This window comes from Dermacentor albipictus, chromosome 2, assembly GCF_038994185.2.
Source record: "Dermacentor albipictus isolate Rhodes 1998 colony chromosome 2, USDA_Dalb.pri_finalv2, whole genome shotgun sequence".
NCBI lineage: Eukaryota > Metazoa > Arthropoda > Arachnida > Ixodida > Ixodidae > Dermacentor > Dermacentor albipictus.
Genome location: NC_091822.1, coordinates 72,943,193 through 72,961,314, shown reverse-complemented (window position 1 = coordinate 72,961,314; position 18,122 = coordinate 72,943,193). Strand labels below are relative to the sequence as shown.

The following is an 18,122-nucleotide window of genomic DNA, read 5'->3' as shown; positions in this document are numbered from 1 at the left end:
CGTAATCAATGAAAGCTATATATAAGGGTTGGTTATATTCCGCACATTTCTCTATCACCTGATTGATAGTGTGAATATGGTCTATGGTTGACTAGCATTTAGGGAATCCTGCCGGGTCCTCTGATTGACAGAAGTCTAAGGTGTTCCTGATTCTATTTGCGATTACCTTAGTAAATAGTTTGTAGGCAACGGACAGTAAGCTGATTGGTCTATAATTTTTCAAGTCTTTGGCGTCCCCTTTCTTATGGAATAGGATTATTTTAGCATTTTTCCAAGATTCCGGTACGCTCGACGTTATGGGGCATTGCGTATACAGGGTGGCCAGTTTCTCTAGAACAATCTGCCCACCATCCTTCAACAAATCTGCTGTTACCTGATCCTCCCCAGCTGCCTTCCCCCTTTGCATATCTCCCAAGGCTTTCTCTACTTCTTCCGGCGTTACCTGTGGGATTTCGAATTCCTCTAGACTGTTTTCTCTTCCATTATCGTCGTGGGTGGCACTGGTACTGTACAAATCTCTATAGAACTCCTCAGCCACTTGTACTATCTCATCCATATTAGTAATGATATTGCCGGTTTTCTCTCTTAAAGCATACATCCGATTCTTGCCAATTCCTAGTTTCTTCTTCACTGTTTTTAGGCTTCCTCCGTTCCTGAGAGCATGTTCAATTCTATCCATATTATACTTCCTTATGTCAGCTGTCTTACGCTTGTTGATTAACTTCGAAAGTTTTGCCAGTTCTATTCTAGCTGTAGGGTTAGAGGCTTTCATACATTGGCGTTTCTTGATCAGATGTTTCGTCTCCTGTGATAGTTTACTGGTATCCTGCCTAACGGAGTTACCACCGACTTCCATTGCACACTCCTTAATGATGTCCACAAGATTGTCGTTCATTGCTTCAACACTAAGGTCCTCTTCCTGAGTTAAAGCCGAATACCTGTTCATCTTGGTTTGTCCTACGCCAAGTTTCCTTCTCGCTTTTTCAGGCTGCATCCATTTTTTACGGCTTCTGCAGTCTTTCTGATGGTATACTTTCGTATATCACTTATTTTCGCCTTGTTGATGAGTTTTACAGTTGCGCGTATTCTATCTTATCTCTTGAGTTAAACAAGTTCATTCGTTGTCGTTTTTTTATTAGGTCCTTTGTTACTTGGGAGAGCTTGCTTACTGGTTGCCTTGATTCCTTGCCTCCCACTTCAATTGCTGCCTCTGAAGCCAGCCTAGTTATCGTTGCATTAATTATCTATATGTAATCTCCATCTCTTTGTTCTAAGGCTGTATATTTGTTGGCAAGTACCAGCCTGAATTTGTCTGCTTTTAGCCTTACTGCCTCCAGGTTGACCTGCTTCTTCTTGAGCAATTTTCCTCTCTTCAGATTGAGGTGCTCCTAGCCCTCACTAACCTATAAGCAATGCATTCTACCCTACCTATCACTTCTACATCCTGCACTATGCTGGGATCCGCAGAAAGTATGAAGTCAATTTCATTTCTTGTTTTACCATTAGATTTTTTCCATATCCACTTTCTGTTGCTACGCTTCCTGAAAAAGGGGATACTCCCTTTCTGAGAATTCTACCCGCATCTCTTCTCTAGCGTTCCTAGATTCGACGCCGTAGTTGCCAAGGGCTTGTTCACCAGCCTGCTTTTTTCCCACTTTTGCATTGAAGTCGGCCATTAGTACAGTATACTGAGTTTGTACTTTTCTCATCACTAATTCAGCATCTTCGTTAAACTAGTCTACTTCCTCATCATCATGAGTGGATCTTGGGGCGTAGGCTTGTACTATCTTTAATTTATACCTCTTACTAAGTTTGATTACGACTACAACTGTCCTCTCATTAATGTGTTCGAATTCGTCAATGTTGCCCTCGATCTCCTTACGGATTAGGAATCTTACCCCGTATTGCTTCTTGCCTGGGAGAGCTCTATAGCAGAGGACATGGCCGTTGTTCAGCAATGTATAAGCTTCACCACTTCTTCTAATCTCACTGAGGCCGATGATATCCCAAACAATACCTGATAGCTCCTCAAAGAGACCTGCTAAGCTTGCCTCACTCGATAGAGTTCGGCAATTAAAGGTTGACAATGTCAGTTTCCATTGGCGGCCTGTCTGGGCCCAGAGATTGTTAGCACCCTCTGCAGTCTTACAAGTCGGACCGCCGCCTTGTTCAGGTGCTCCGCAACTGCTGGGGACTGAGGGCTGTGGGTTTATTCAAGGAACATTTTGGGATCTAATGGCCGCCTACTGCACCAGGAAGGCCGATTTCTGTTCTGGTGAGGGAGTGTCTTTGTTGAAGCGTAGTGGGCCTTCCCAATATGGTTGTACCTGGATTAGTATAGCCCCACTTGCTCTCGGCATTTTTTACCGGTGTCAAGCGTCACTCCAAGCCTGCAGATGTACGGACATGGACGGAACATCGCGAAAAAAATGTAATTACACATTCCCATTATTATACTGATAAATACAGCCATGCTCCCGTAAAAAAATGGCAGCCGTACCCCTAGGCTAGTGTTATAATAATGGTTTTTTACATCTAGCTTTATTATGCTGTAATCAGCAATGCGAATCCGCTCTATACCGCGGCGGGAAATTTGGTGGCCGCCATCTGTCGAGCAAAACTCAAACACTATGGCGGCTGTCGGGGGTGTCTCAAGAATAACAATGTTGAAAAAAGGTGATCTTAATATGAACGGCAAGACAACGCCGATACTTTGCGTTCAGCTTCAGGTGATAGGAAGGCAAGGGTTATTTTACTATTTACTTTTTTTGTTTATGGCATACAGCAAGTAGTAAGAGCAAATTCAGATCCAATCGGGAGGACTGGTTACTGCCATGTTGCAAAATCATGCTACCTTCGGCGGAAGTCGCCGGTTGGACTTCTGGCCGAGAAGCGAAATTTTCTGGCTGTCCAAAAACCGGTGACGCGAAAAGCGACAGCGACGGATCGGCATCTTCGACGCCAAAGCCTGTCGCTCGTCGCCGTCGCTCGAAAATCGCATGCACGTGGTTGCGCCTTTATAGCTCAAATGACAGGCGGGTTTGTCGCTGCATGTTCATGCTATTAAATAAATCTGAAGCATGAAAATACTCGAGAAAAAAAATCGAGAGGAAGTTATCCAATTTATTTTGTCAGTGTGTGTTTAACGTTGTGGTTTCACAGTGTGTATGCGGCTTGACATAAATGCTGGAATAAATGACTAACTGAATGAATGAATACATAAATAAATCAAATAATTGCGCTGGGACCTCAACAGCAGTGGTATTAGAAGTTTTAATGAGCTTCTGCGTTCTAAGTGCTCCGTGTTTCAGCTCTTATACCACAGCGTTCGAATGCGTTCAATACCCAACTATAACAGAAATCACGTGCAGTGTAGGTTTTGATGTATCAAATTACTAATAATATTGAACTCTCACTGAACCTACATAGCAATTACATGGTATTTAACTTCGTTTGCTAAAACATGCAAGTGCATGTCAATTTCGCCTATGCGCTCATCGCGCGTGATGTAGGCTTTTCCGCAGCCCATAGCGACTAAGCGGAGACGTGGATGGCACTTGCGGCAACATGAGTCCAATTTTCATGTTCAGCGCGCCGAAGGGCGATATTGACCATGGAGATCCAAAGGATAGATACCTAGTTTCCCATTCCGCTATATTAACGAACACGTACGAAAAGTTTTTATGAACAACGAAGCTCATAAGATGACGTATTGGAGTCAAATAAGCGGCCGGGAAGTCCCACGCTAGTTCCTTACTGATTTCCGCTTATCTTATGCAATAACATATTAAATTTCCTGTACCGAATTTCGGCCACAACAATTTTCCTGCGATAACGGCAGTGTTACTCATTTGAGTTTGTGCTCTTTTATTCTTCATTACCTATTGGATCAGAAGGCGCGTACTTTATTTATGGGTACATTAATGAATTTGGTTCAATATTGCTCGACTCTCTTGAAGCTATGGGGCGAATTTGAGCATTCTCCAGGTGCGCGTGGACGCAAGGAAGCGCTGCATGGTTATGTTAAATGTCACAGAAAGAATCCGAAGGGAAAACACTCGGGCAAAAAAAAAAAACAATAGATGATGATTTTTCAACATTAACGAAAGCCTAATGTTATACTATGCTACTATGCAATGTACTGCGTTGCTTTCAGGCTTCAGCAATTTTCTAATGTGTTTTATAAACTTAACCCTAGGTCGAAATAGGGCACATATCACACGAGGAGCGGGTGTATGATGCACGCGGGTAAAATCATTCTGCGATAAATAGGCGTAACAACTTTTGATTCGTAAGAGCTGTTTGTCAGTGCGTGACCGCTTTCGCGAATGTTTTTAACTTTTGCGACCGGCTGGCACCTTTTCTTACGAACAGCTATGTGTTCGACAAACATTTTTATTAATAAAAGCAATTGCTGCTCTGAATTTTCGAAAGAATTGGGACCTTTCGTTTGCTGAAAGGGTGTGACTCACAGCCTCTAAAGAATTGTGCCGCTGTCAGAATGTACCCTTTTACACTCTTATCTGTTTATTCTGAAACAATGCTGAACAACAAAACAGAAAATAGAAAGCAGCAAGGGAAGTCCTTTATTCAACCTGTTTTTCGCATCTGAGCAAGGCGATTGACAGAGAAAACTTCTAATCGAGCTCGGAAAACGCTACTCCTCAACCAAAGTGAGTTCATTTTTTTCTTGCCTTCTTTATTTCCAGTCGACAGACTGCCTGAGCCGGAGACATTTGAAACAGAATATAAAATAGGTAAGCTTCGAACATGGTTCAGGCGTCCGTCCTTTCAAGGCTGAAAGTGGTTCTGGAATGAAAAATTCGTGTACATGAACGGTTTTAGCATAGATAGCCCTAATATATATAAAAAAGATACTGACGTCGTGTTGTGAAGATTAAGAGTGCAACAACATTCCCAGCGAAAAAAAAAAGACTACTCTTTTGTCTCCGAATAAACTCCTTGATCTTTCGAAGCTTCAATGGGTAACGTTGAAAAAGTTCTTGGTTTGCTCGTAGATTGCAAACATTGTAAGAGCTCTAGGACTGACTTTACTAAAATACCCTGTTGGGCTATTTGGTTCGTTTTAGATAGTAGAATTCACTATATTCTCTAATCACATATATACTAGGTTGCTTAAAAATATCTATATAGACACAAATATTGGTGGAGACCGTTGAATAAGCTCAGAAGAGTGTTTGCGCTTTATGTCAAAAACTATTGGGGGATGGTTTGGTCTGTGCACATGCCTTCGAGATATTTTTCCCTGCGCTCTGAGGTCCCATGTGCAAATTAAAAATATGCAATTCCTTGCCCTTACTTCGATCGCATACTGGCAATTAAATCAAATTATGGGGTTTTACGTGCCAAAACAGCTTTCTGATTATGAGGCATGCCGTAGTGGAGGACTCCGGAAATTTTGACCACCTGGGGTTCCTTAACGTGCACCTAAATCTAAGTACACGGGTGTTTTCGCAATCCGCCCTCATCGAAATGCGGCCTCAGTGATCGGGATTCGATCCCGCGACCTCGTGCTGAGCAGCCCAGCACCATAGCCACTGAGCAACCACGGCGGGTGCATACTGGTAAGCAGCTACTTAGATTGGTTGTCGCAAAAGTCTGTGTTGCCGTGATTTCAGTTTTGAGACAGTTAAGGATATAAATTCTGCGATCGCAGATGAGAAGTACTAACATGTTGGCAAGAGTTGGCTCACTGCGCATACTGCAAACGCATAGAAAAAGTGCTATGACGCGCGTTTGGGTGTACTCTTATATGCATAAACAAGAACACAAAAATTGTAAGCGCGCTTCTAAAAAGGAAAACTGCATACTTACTGGTAGCAGTGACGTGCTGTTGATGTGGCATAAAGACTAACTGTGAAGCATGTTGCAAAGCAAGTTACCATGTTGGTGGGTACCATTGCTGTTTGTTGGCGAAAACATTTTTTTTAGCTTCAGGGGGATACTGTAATATAGTCCCTCTGCCTCAAAAAGGCAAGTTCAAAAGCGTCTTCTAGATGACACAAGGTGTAAACGTTGACGATGTACATTGAGTGTTGGAAAATAGTAGGTGGGTAAAAATTTGTATACAGGGAAGTGCCATGAGTATAGGTATATTAGTTCAGCATTCTTTCGGCCAAAGTCCCAATCTGCATGGTCCACTTGGCTAAAAAGTGAGCATTCTCTGCAGAGTGGATGTGGAACTGCAGTTTAATAGAGATCATTGAGGCCCATCGAGGTGAACTTAGCAAGGAAACTTATTACGAATCTCAAGTGTAAACCTTCCTGAAGTACCTTATCGTTTCATCTGTGTTGAAAATTACGGAAGAGAAAACGTCCTTCCTTATTGAAAACAAATTGGTGACCTACAGTGAAATTAAACTATGGATGCGAACGAAAAATCCGAGGATACCTAAGAACTTCTGATGAGTTGTAGAGCGAAAGTATTAATGCCCAATTAAACGCCGCTGAGCGGTCCTTCGATTTTTGCGCTGCGAGTAACGTAGCATAGCCTAGAGCGTTGCCCGAGAGGGAAAATTGCAGCAGCTTTTCGCACAAAGCCCGCATGCCAACGACGGCGTCGCATCGCACAGGGTGTCGCATCGCGCATCTGCTCCATCGAGGTGCGCTGGGGATGTGGCCTCGCGGCGATGCCCTCTCCCCTCAGGCAACACCTGGATCACTAGCGCTGGTGCAGGTGTTCCGATTCGGACACACTGCTCCGTCGAGGCGCACTCGTGACGTGGCATCGCAGCCAATTGGAATTTAAGTGCCGTGTCGCTGCGACAGACGCCACCAGCTTTTTCGCTCAGTAGGCCATTTGATGCTTTCGAATAAAAATAATCGTGAAATACCAGCCTGATATTAGCTGTCTCGCTAGCATGTTTGGCGTAACGTAAAACAGTGTGAAGAAGTGAGAACAACCTCTGTACTCAAGGCTAAAAGCGGAAAGTGCGCTATTGATTCTGTTCCTTTCAATTTGTAATCCAGTATTTAGCATTTTAATCTAATGCACATAAGAGCTGGGTTCGTTAAGAGCCTGTTCACTTTCTTCTTCAACTGAATCAGTATTTTTTAAAACACAGATGTTTGCATATTTAGAGGAAGATATTTTAGGAAGAACCTATCAACTTCAGATACATGCGAGCTATGGACTTGCGACGTCAAGAAAGCTAAAGTTAGAGTGTACGGGTAAGTACGTGCATGTCACTGAACACTTTTCTCGCCTGACTACCTCCCTAATAATTCGCAACGCGTTGACATGGCCTTCACCGAAAAAACGTCTACAGTGCAGCAAGGGGGCTTCGACGTTTGCGTAAATGCTTATACCATAGCTTTAGGAAAGGCTAGAAATCTCGCCATAAAATGTGAGCTGTTGTTTCTATGTGCGCCAAAATCTCGGCACATATTCCGGAGCTGATTTGTTTACCCATGTTTCAGCGTGTTTCAGAGTAAAAGGCAGTATATTGGTATTATTTCTTTTTATGAAGGGTAGAAGAATTGGAACTTAGAAGGCCCGTGGTTTCTGGCGCCATGCAAAAGACGGCGCACATACGAGCGAAGTAACGCACCCACGAAAAAGGCCGGTTTTAATAATTTACCTGCTGAAAAATAAGTGAAATAGGCACCAATGGTCAGAGCCACTCGGTGGGTCCCGGTGACCCATGGAGAGAGCTGGATCCCGCTAAACACACTGACATTTTTACAGTAGATTGCTTCAGGTTTGCTGCGCGATTTCGTATGCCGCATATCTATTTTATATGTGCCATTTATTTCTTCTGATGTGATCAGAATTCGTGTCTTTGAGATAATTGTGAATTTGTGAATTCGTGTCACATGTGATAGAACTTAATTTACATACGATCGCTTTTGAAATAGCAGAGGTTCTGGCTTGTCTTGTCGGTACTGAATTTCCCTAACTACAATTTCGACAACTTGAAGACAAAATGATGAAATGATGGTGGTTATTAGGAAGATAAATGCGCCTTGAACTTGAGATACATTTCGCCATCAGAATACAATATACGTATAGGCAGTTGAGACGCGTAATAGCGCAATAAATATATTTTTAAAAATTTACATTAAGAAAAACATGCGTGGGCGCTATCTCATTTAATTCTAGCGCTTTCATCGTGAGGCCTAAGGAAGAGGCTACTGTCAACACGACCTGCTCGCTTTATTTGCCCCAATTTTCTCACATACGAGACGATGCTCATGTTGGGCTAAGGACCACGTACTGTTTATGAGTGACATCTAGCAGAGTAGCCAGTCGGAGCCAGTCGAACTGGGCGCAGGGCTCGGTGATATCCGCTACCCTCTTCAACCTGGCAATGATAGGACTTTCCAGGCAACTGACTCGAATCGAGAACCTCGAACATACCATCTATGCAGAGGACGTCACCATGCGGGTGACGAAGGGGAGCAAAGGACAAATTGAGCACACTTTACAAAATGCGATCCGAACCACTGAGGAGCACCTCAAACCAACAGGCCCGCGGTGCTCGCCGAGCAAGTCTGAGCTGCTGTTATATAGACCCAAGCGACGAGGGCCTAAACCGAAGGGTTGGGACACAGGCGCCGACCCGTGCGTCCGCCTGTACACCGCTGAAGGCAACACGATTCCAGTGGTCGGTCACGTAAAAATGTCGGGCATGACAATAGAGGCGACTGGCTCGAACACCATCGCAGTCGCTAAACTCACCACGAAGACCGAGGACGCCACAAGCCTAGCAAGACGAGCGGTCAACCGGCATCACGGGCTCAAGGAGGGCAACTTGCTTAGACTGGCGCAGGCCTTCGTATTAAGTCACTTCAATAGCATCGCAGCCTTGCACAATTGAACCAAAGTGGGGAGAGACAAGCTAGAAACGTTCCAGCGTAAGGTCGCCAAGAGAGCCACGGGTCTACCCATGCACACGAGCACGGAGGCACTAGATACATTAGGCATGTACAACACGTTGAGCGCGATTGCGGACGCACAGGAATGGGCACAGATCACCAGAGTGTCCGGCCCACCTGCGGGCAGATGGATCCTACGAGAAATCAGCGTCGCGCCTCGGAAGATCGAGTGTAACAACCACAGTTTAGCACTCGACCAGAGGAAAATATAACGGTAGCCCCCCTGCCTAGGGATATGAATCCCGAGCACAGCATCGACAAAACACACGCTTGAGCCAAAGCACTCCTCCCACAGGCACCCGCCTCCGGGAAAGCATGCTGCTTTGCGGACGCAGCCAAATACCCTGCAGACGAGCCTATATAAAAGCGGTGGTCAACCAAGATGGTACGGTCATCAACGTGTGCACGGGCCGCACTGATAGCCCTGAGGTGGCCCAGCAAGTGGTCATCAGCCTTGCACTCATAGAAGAAGGTAAAAGCTTGGTATACTGCGCCTCCAAGAAAGGAATTCTGTCCTTCGGAACAGGCAGCATATCCCCGACCGTCGGCAAATTACTTGGTACTCAACACCTTACCCCACACTACATCAATTGATTCCCGGCACACATGGGACCATGGGAGGGGCCGCTACCTAACCTCATGGAGACGGCACACGAGGCCGCCCGAGACCTAACTGACCGTGCGAGCCCGGACTCCCTCTCGGCAGGACTGGCGAGCGAGCGCGACCCACTCGTCACTTACAACAATCTCACCTAGCACTATGAGTTAGTTAAGAGAACCATGCCGCTACCGCACAAAGCACTCAATAAAACAGAAGAAGTAACGTACACGCGGCTTCAGACGCGCACCTACCCATGCCCGCCATCCTGCACAAAATATCTCAGGACGCGCACCCTCACAATGCGTGTTGCTTTTGTAAAGATATAGCTAGCCTTGCTCCGAAGCTCTGGGGTTGCCCCCTGGTGCCAGGGACCAGGACCACCAAGGAAGAGTGGGACCGAGCTCTACGCAGCTCGGACCTTGAGGCACAGCTCTGGGCGGTCTGTCGGGTCAGCGACGCGGCGGAGGGGCATGGCCTCTCTGTCCCCACGTGGGAGCGGCCCGCTGCGCGCTAATCGCGTGCACCGACGGACCTCCATCCGTCCGTCCGTCCGTCCGTCCGTCCGTCCGTCCGTCCGTCCGTCCATCCATCCATCCATCCATCCATCCATCCATCCATCCATCCATCCATCCATCCATCCATCCATCCATCCATCCATCCATCCATCCATCCATCCATCCATCCATCCATCCATCCATCCATCCATCCATCCATCCATCCATCCATCCATCCATCCATCCATCCATCCATCCATCCATCCATCCATCCATCCATCCATCCATCCATCCATCCATCCATCCATCCATCCATCCATCCATCCATCCATCCATCCATCCATCCATCCATCCATCCATCCATCCATCCATCCATCCATCCATCCATCCATCCATCCATCCATCCATCCATCCATCCATCCATCCATCCATCCATCCATCCATCCATCCATCCATCCATCCATCCATCCATCCATCCATCCATCCATCCATCCATCCATCCATCCATCCATCCATCCATCCATCCATCCATCCATCCATCCATCCATCCATCATACGGCTGCGCTCTAAAATGGGCTGTTAGCCATCCTAATGGGTTCATGTTATATAGAAGCCAGTAAACCGCTAAACTTGCAGCTGCTCCCCACATTTCACGAGTGCGTGATTGTGTTCGCATGTCGAATAGTCTAATGTATGAGATAATCTTGAACAAAAATAGACTCCTGATGGAAGGAACGTATTTGTGAGTATGCGCTTGTCGATCACCTGACCGAGAAAGCGTTCAAGTGTATTGAGAGTGCGCCTATAGAATAGACATTGCCTTGTTTGTTTTGTGTTATTGTGGTATAAACGTTGTATCTTGTAGGCATATGTGACGACTGTTAAGTAAGCTAATTTTGGCTGGGCAAAGCATACATACGTCATCAGGTAGCACGCGAACTGCAAAGGGCAGGTAAACATTAGACAAATAGTTACACCCACATGAAGGACTTGCCGACACAGCGCTGCTTATTGTTTGATTTCCTTACACTTCTATAGCATATTCAATAGGGTACGAGGTAGTCCATACTTGCAATGACTTTACTTTGTATGACGTCCGCTTACCAAATAAAGTACAGGCGCTGTTAAGTCAAATGTTCTGAAAATGATATACATGAATTCGATATACATGAACTACTTCTCACCCATCCTGGCAACTGCAGCCTATGCTACTGTAATATTCACCGGGAAATGCTTGCGACGAAAGCTATGCATGAAGGCGAGCTTCCTCTTTCTGCACCTTCTTTTAATAAACGTTTTGATATATATGGCTCGTTTCTCTGCCTCTCTCCTCCTACGGCGTCGCCGCTGTCGTGGTTGGTAGAAACTCCCCCCCCCTCACCCTTGCTTCCCCCCAACCAAGAATCTCACTCTCTGGTAGAAATGCGAAGCGCGACGCGCTGTGGCTGGTAGGCACTTTTTTCTCACGGTGAACGCGGTGAACTCACAGTCAAAGCCGCTCAATCCGTGCTCACAGCGCAACGAGGCCCTTAAAGCTATCGCTTTAAATACGAGAGGAAACACATTTGTGTGCAACTGCCGCGTTGCTGACAGTTCACAGAGTTGCAGCGCTTCCTTCCATGACGCTTCAGTAATACAACTGCGCTGCAACCGCTGGCAATCGGTGAATCAGGGAGCGAGGTATAAGCAAGCGAGTTAAGTACTGGAGATGTGAGCAGTGCAGCAGTAGGATCAAGATTGTTCAGAAACATGAATGGCCAGTCTTCAAGTACGCGAGGAAGAAACTGACCCGGGTTTTCTTCGTGAACGAGCATTGGTTAAAAATTATGGGGTTTTACATGCCAAAACCACTTTCTGATTATGAGGCACGCCGGAGTGGAGGACTCCGGAAATTTCGACCACCTGGGGTTCTTTAACGTGCACCTAAATCTTAGTACACGGGTGTTCTCGCATTTCGCCCCCATTGAAATGCGGCCGCCGAGGCTGGGATTCAGTCCCGCGACCTCGTGCTGAGCAGCCTAACACCATAGCCACTGCGCAACCACGGCGGGTAACGTGCCTTGGTTCGTGCTTCTTGCTGTATGTTTTACGAAATGGAGCACAGCGCCTTCCCTCGACAAAACACAACACTGCTTCAACAATGCTTCCTTTTCATTTCTGGGGTGATGAACTTCTCGGTAAATCCTAGTCCTCTCCGCAATATTCTAGCAGCGTCTGATAGCAATGGAATAGGCAAAAGATTGAAAAATAAACGGGCCTGAAGGCCTATAAAAGTTCAATGACTATTTATGTATGATATGACGCTTGCACGAAGAAGACTTTAGTTACAGCTGCATATACGAAGTTATTGTTGTATTCATATAGCAAGTTGTGGCGAAGTAATGCACCAGGGTGGCCAATCCTGGGGCCGTATAACGTAAAACTATTCCAATATGTTTTTATTCTAATTTCCTGACGTCAAATTTGCGTAACCGCCGACACAAGCATCGGGCGGTCACCCGCAGGGTTGTCTGAACAAACAAATCAAATGCTCCCCTCGTTCATAGGTGGTAACTTTTGTTTGCTTGAAAAACGAATAACATTGCCTGCACTGAGCAGCTTGTCTTATCTAATTGGCTCACAAGAGGTGAGGAGCATTCTCAAGCGGAGAGGGATTCAATGGGGCCGAGCCACTACACTGAATATCGACAACCGGATGAATAGGGTGGTGCCGGCGTCTGTGAGTGGTACGCTTTCTCTTACTGAGCTTGCGGTGGCTCGTCGACAATCGCGGCGGCATGCAACGGAAGCTTAAGAATGAGCCTAATACGGATCCTCAGCAAAGAAGAGTTCGCAGAACGAAGTCGTAACGTGCCAAAACTTATTGAAAACGTTACACGGCCACGCAAAAGGTTTTATTAAACGCAAATAAACCCATGCTCTCCGGCAGGGCGAGTAGCCAATGCCGGAGCGATAGGCGGCAGCCATATTTTATTCCTTTCGGAACGGCGCAGCCTGTGACTATTCAGAAGAAAATTCAGTTTTGTTAAGCATATTAATGCATCTTTAAGGCGTACGCGTCACTTTGACGCGGTAAGGTTTTGCGGTTTTGTGACGTCACATGAGAGGCAAGTGAAGTGGCTGCAGCCCGAAAACTTTTGACCACAATAGCCGAGGCCTAACAGCAAAAAGAGGTCTAAACAGAAATAACTATTTTTGTTTTGTTCGGTCAAATTTGCATAATCAGTGTGTACACGTCATATAAGGTGGGGAGCTATCGCGGTTTTCGTGACGTCACGTGAAGTAGGGGAGGCCCAAGAAAGTTTCTGAAAATCGCGGTGGGCTGATTGCAGAATTGGAATAGAAAGGTTTGGAACAGCTTTACGTTATAGGGCCCTGCTCTGGTGAGGGAGTGTGCGTTACCGGTTCTTGCCACCGGGATCAGGCCGCACCCCAGGCCATTTGTGCAATTTTATGAACACGCGGATTATTTTTTTATAAAATACCGGCACCGGGATTCAAACGACGGTCCTCTTGCACGCGAGGTGGATGCTCTACCTCTAGGCCATCGCTGCACGAGCTATGGAAAGAAGAATGATGGGTGTAACGTTAAGGGATAAGAAAAGAGCAGATTTGTTGAGGGAACAAACGTGAGTTAATGACATCTTAGTTGAAGTCAAGAAAAAGAAATGGGCATGGGCAGGACATGTAATGAGGAGGGAAGATAACCGATGGTCATTAAGGGTTACGGACTGGATTCCAAGGGAAGGGAAGCGTAGCAGGGGGCGACAGAATGTTAGGTGGGCGGATGAGATTAAGAAGTTTGCTGGGACAACATGGCCACAATTAGTACATGACCGAGGTAGTTGGAGAAGTATGGGAGAGGCCTTTGCCCTGCAGTGGGCGTAACCAGGCTAATGCTGATGAAACGAAATGAAGGGTGGCGCTGAGAAAGCTTAAAATGAAATGAAAAAGACATTGGAAGGCAAATACACAAATCTTGCCCTCTTGGAAACGAAACCTACGTAAGATACAGCAGACGACTAATTTGACAGCTGTGTAGAAGTTTCTCAAACATGCCTTTCCGAAGAAGTGCAGGCGCATCTTTAACTTGCACTTTCTGTAGCGTATTCACAGCATCCACTCGATGAACATTCGATGAGAACGCTTTATTCAGAATAAAAAAGACACCATCAAGCTGTAGACAATATCTGATGTAGCGTTCCAAAACCTGAATATCCGGTGCTGATGTAATCGACAGGGATGAAAAAACTGCGTGCTAAGCGTGTCGCGCAATTTTCGAGGCACGCAGCACATTAGCGGTAGTGGGAGTACGGTAGCAAATATATTTATTTTTACTTCTAGAGTGCAGTTTCTCAAGTGCACAATGTACACTTTTCATGAAAATTCGGCTAGCCGGCACTCAGGCAAGCAGGCGTGCTGAGGTTCCGCAAGGTGTAACGGTGCCTTTGCGGTACAGCTGGTGATTGAAGTACGCGTGGTGAGAAGCAACAAAGCTTTTGAAACTCCAGATATTTAAATCAGTTTAGATGAAACAGAAGGTCTAGTATACAGCTCTGATGAGCTATGTAGACTCCGTTGAGAACTATACATATTCTATAAAGGCTGGGTGGCTGTACTAAAAATGGCTAGAATTTTTAAACGTGCCTAAAGCGTGAAAATGAAAATTACCAGGACATTGATGCTGCTGCCAATCTTTCAACCAGCCGAATTTCTGAATAATGGCCACATGATTAGATGTGTGTTGTCGATGTCCAGTCATGATGTTCCGAAGTAAGTAATAGTTTAGCGCAGGCGTACTAACCTTTCCATGCGAATTTCGCTTTCTGCCACAGATGCCAGAAATACGGGCAAGACATTGAGCCAGGCTGTACACTGGAAGTGAAAAATCCACAGAAGCCTTACCCAGACTGCTGCAAAAGGAAAGTTTGCCGGCATTATTTTTCCACCTCTTATCCTGGCTCGTACATTGCCCCGTCTCCACTGTAGATATTTCCTTTACTATCCTTCAATCATAGTTCTGTAGTGCGAACAATGCTTACAATAAAAACAAAGCTGCACATTTAATGGTTTCTTTTGCAGTGATTTCTTATTTTGTCTTCTTTAGGAGGCAGAAGTGCTGATCAACGCTCTTGTACTCGAAATTATACGAAGTAGTCGTAATGTTTCTAGATAAAGATATCAGGAGTTCGGGATGAAGCATATAATTTGCAGGTACGTCTGGTACGAAAGTATGTAGTCGTTGAACTCCGCACTCGCAGCGGGAGAATAAAAGAATAACTCCCCTTTGTTGTGTCGCAGAAGTATCGCAGAAGCGTTCGGACAGAAACGACTCGATGAGGTAAATTAGCTGTTGTGGCTTTAAAAGAAGAATGAGTCTACTGCTCATAGCACTTTCTTGGTGTGAAGGATCCAAGTCACAGAAAGACAAAATTACGGTTCCAGATGCTGCACAAATATACCTCCGCAATCATAGGCGGGGGGAGGAGTGAAGTAGGCCATTCGCTCCCCTCCCACTTCTCAGAACCGGAAAAACGGCGCCTGGAGTCCTGCCCAAGATCTTTATAGTCTAGGCAAAACCAGTAGAAGCCCTTAAAAAGCGCATTTGGCCTCTCCACCAGCTGCATGCGGAGCACGTGGTTCCTCAGGGCACTCACCACTGGTATGTGCATAGCCCACAGGGTCTACTGGATTCCAACTGGTAATGGATTCTAACTGTCACAGGCTTCAATTTCACAGTTACTAATCTCGGGTACATGAATTAATCTAGCCAGCTCGTTAACCTTAGACAACAGATCTGCCTGCTGGTTGTAAGGGAGACCATGAAGCTCTAAATTTTTTTCTGCTCCGTACTTCATGTTCGTTTACGTCGGCGTTCTGTTGTTTCAGGCTGTCTTCATCGTGCGCGCATTCGACTCTTTCCACTATTCTGCGTAGGTGAGCAAGTTCTTTGTCCTGACTGTCAAGACGCTTCATTATGCTGTCAAAGTGATCCGACATAGTCTGTACTGACTGTTTTATGTGGTTCACCTGCTGCTTCAGCGGCATCAAAGAGTCACGTTTTCTGCTCAGTTCGGCAAATGGAGTAGCAACATTTAGATCTTCAAAGCTAGAGGCTGCGCATGGTGCGCCGCCGCGCTTGGTACTAGTTCTACATGCAGGGCAGACCAATGGTTTGCGGAAAGAAGCAGTTTTTTTGTTTTTCCAGAACGGTCTGTTATACCAGAGCATACTTTCAAGTGATTGGCATAGTTACACTCTTTGCACTTTAACACGCTATCAGTGGGACATATAGGCTTGCTACAACAAAACAAATATCTGACTCGGGGCCAGCCATCCCAAAAGCGTCCCAGGCAGCAAAACTACACACTTGGCAGCAGCGGTGACGCAAGAATAGAGTCATCATAATCATCATCAGCCTGGTTACGCCCACTGCAGGGCAAAGGCCTCTCCCATACTGCTCCAAACACCCCGGTCATGTACTAATTGTGGCCATGTCGTCCCTGCAAACTTCTTAATCTCATCCGCCCACCTAACTATCTGCCGCCCCCTGCTGTGTTTCCCTTCCCTTGGAATCCAGTCCGTAGCCCTTAATGACCATCGGTTATCTTCCCTCCTCATTACATGTCAGGCCCATGCCCATTTCTTTTTCTTGATTTCTACTAAGACGTCATGAACTCGCGTTTGTTCCCTCACCGAGTCTGCTCTTTTCTTGTCCCTTAACGTTACACCTATCATTCTTCTTTTCATAGCTCGTTGCGTCGTCCTCAATTTGCATAGAACCCTTTTCGTAAGCCTCTAGGTTTCTGCCCCGTAGGTGAGTACTGGTAAGACACAGCTATTATAGACTTTTCTCTTGAGGGATAATGGCAACCTGGTGTTCATGATCTGAGAAGGCCTGCCAAACGCACCCCAGCCCATTCTTATTCTTCTGATTATTTCCGTCTCATGATCCGGATCCGCCGTCACTACCGGCCCTAATTAGATGTATTCCCTTACCACTTCCAGTGCCTCGCTACCTATTGTAAATTGCTGTTCTCTTCCGAGACTGTTAAACATTACTTTAGTTTTGTGCAGATTAATTTTTAGACCCACTCTTCTGCTTTGCCTCTCCAGGTCAGTGAGCATGCATTGCAATTGGTCCTCTGAGTTACTAAGCAAGGCAATATCATAAGCGAATCGCAAGTTACTAAGGTATTCTCCATTAACTTTTATCCCCAATTCTTCCCAATCCAGGTCTCTGAATACCTCCTGTAAACATGCTGTGAATAGCATTGGAGAGATCGTATCTCCCTGCCTCACGCCTTTCTTTATTGGGATTTTGTTGCTTTCTTTATGGAAGACTACGGTGGCTGTGGAGCCGCTATAGATATCTTTCAGTATTTTTACATACGGCTCGTCTACACCCTGGTTCCGTAATGCCTCCATGACTGCTGAGGTTTCGACAGAATCAAAGGCTTTCTCGTAATCAATGAAAGCTATATATAAGGGGTTATATTCCGCACATTTCTTTATCACCTGATTGATAGTGTGAATATGGTCTATTGTTGAGTAGCCTTTACGGAATCCTGCCTGGTCCTTTGCTTGACAGAAGTCTAAGGTGTTCCTGATTCTATTTGCGATTACCTTATTAAATAGTTTGTAGGCAACTGACAGTAAGCTGATCGGTCTATAATTTTTCAAGTCTTTGGCGTCCCCTTTCTTATGGATTAATTTTTATGTTAGCATTCTTCCAAGATTCCGGCACGCTCGAGGTCATGAGGCATTGCGTATACAGGGTGGCCTGTTTCTGTAGAACAATCTGTCCACCATCCGTCAACAAATCTGCTGTTACCTGATCCTCCCCAGCTGCCTTCCCCCTTTGCATATTTCCCAATGCTTTCTTTACTTCTTCCGGCGTTACCTGCGGGATTTCGAATTCCTCTAGACTATTTTCTCCTCCATTATCGTCATGGGTGCCACTGGTACTGTATAAATCTCTATAGAACTCCTCAGCCATTTGAACTATCTCATCCACATTAGTAATGATATTGCCGGCTTTGTCTCTTAACGCATACATCTGATTCTTGCCAATTCCTAGTTTCTTCTTCACTGCTTTTAGGCTCAAACGTCTTCTGCTTATCTCCACG

General features: G+C 45.7%; 1 protein-coding gene across 3 annotated transcripts in view; it reads left to right on the top strand.

Moving 5' to 3' along the window:
* LOC135908264 (uncharacterized) overlaps window positions 1–15,046 on the top strand; it is a 112,934-nt gene extending 97,888 nt beyond the window's left edge. The window contains exons 12-14 of one of the 3 annotated variants that reach the window (XM_070532926.1): window positions 4,710–4,757; window positions 7,137–7,191; window positions 14,829–15,046. In XM_070532926.1, coding sequence (XP_070389027.1) covers window positions 4,710–4,757; window positions 7,137–7,191; window positions 14,829–14,982 — 257 coding nt within the window. In that variant the 3' untranslated portion in view covers window positions 14,983–15,046. Of the gene's footprint in view, window positions 1–4,709; window positions 4,758–7,085; window positions 7,192–14,828 lie in introns of all 3 variants that reach the window. The other 2 variants (XM_065440037.1, XM_070532927.1) reach the window with 2 other exon arrangements.
* Window positions 15,047–18,122: the final 3,076 nt, after the last annotated feature.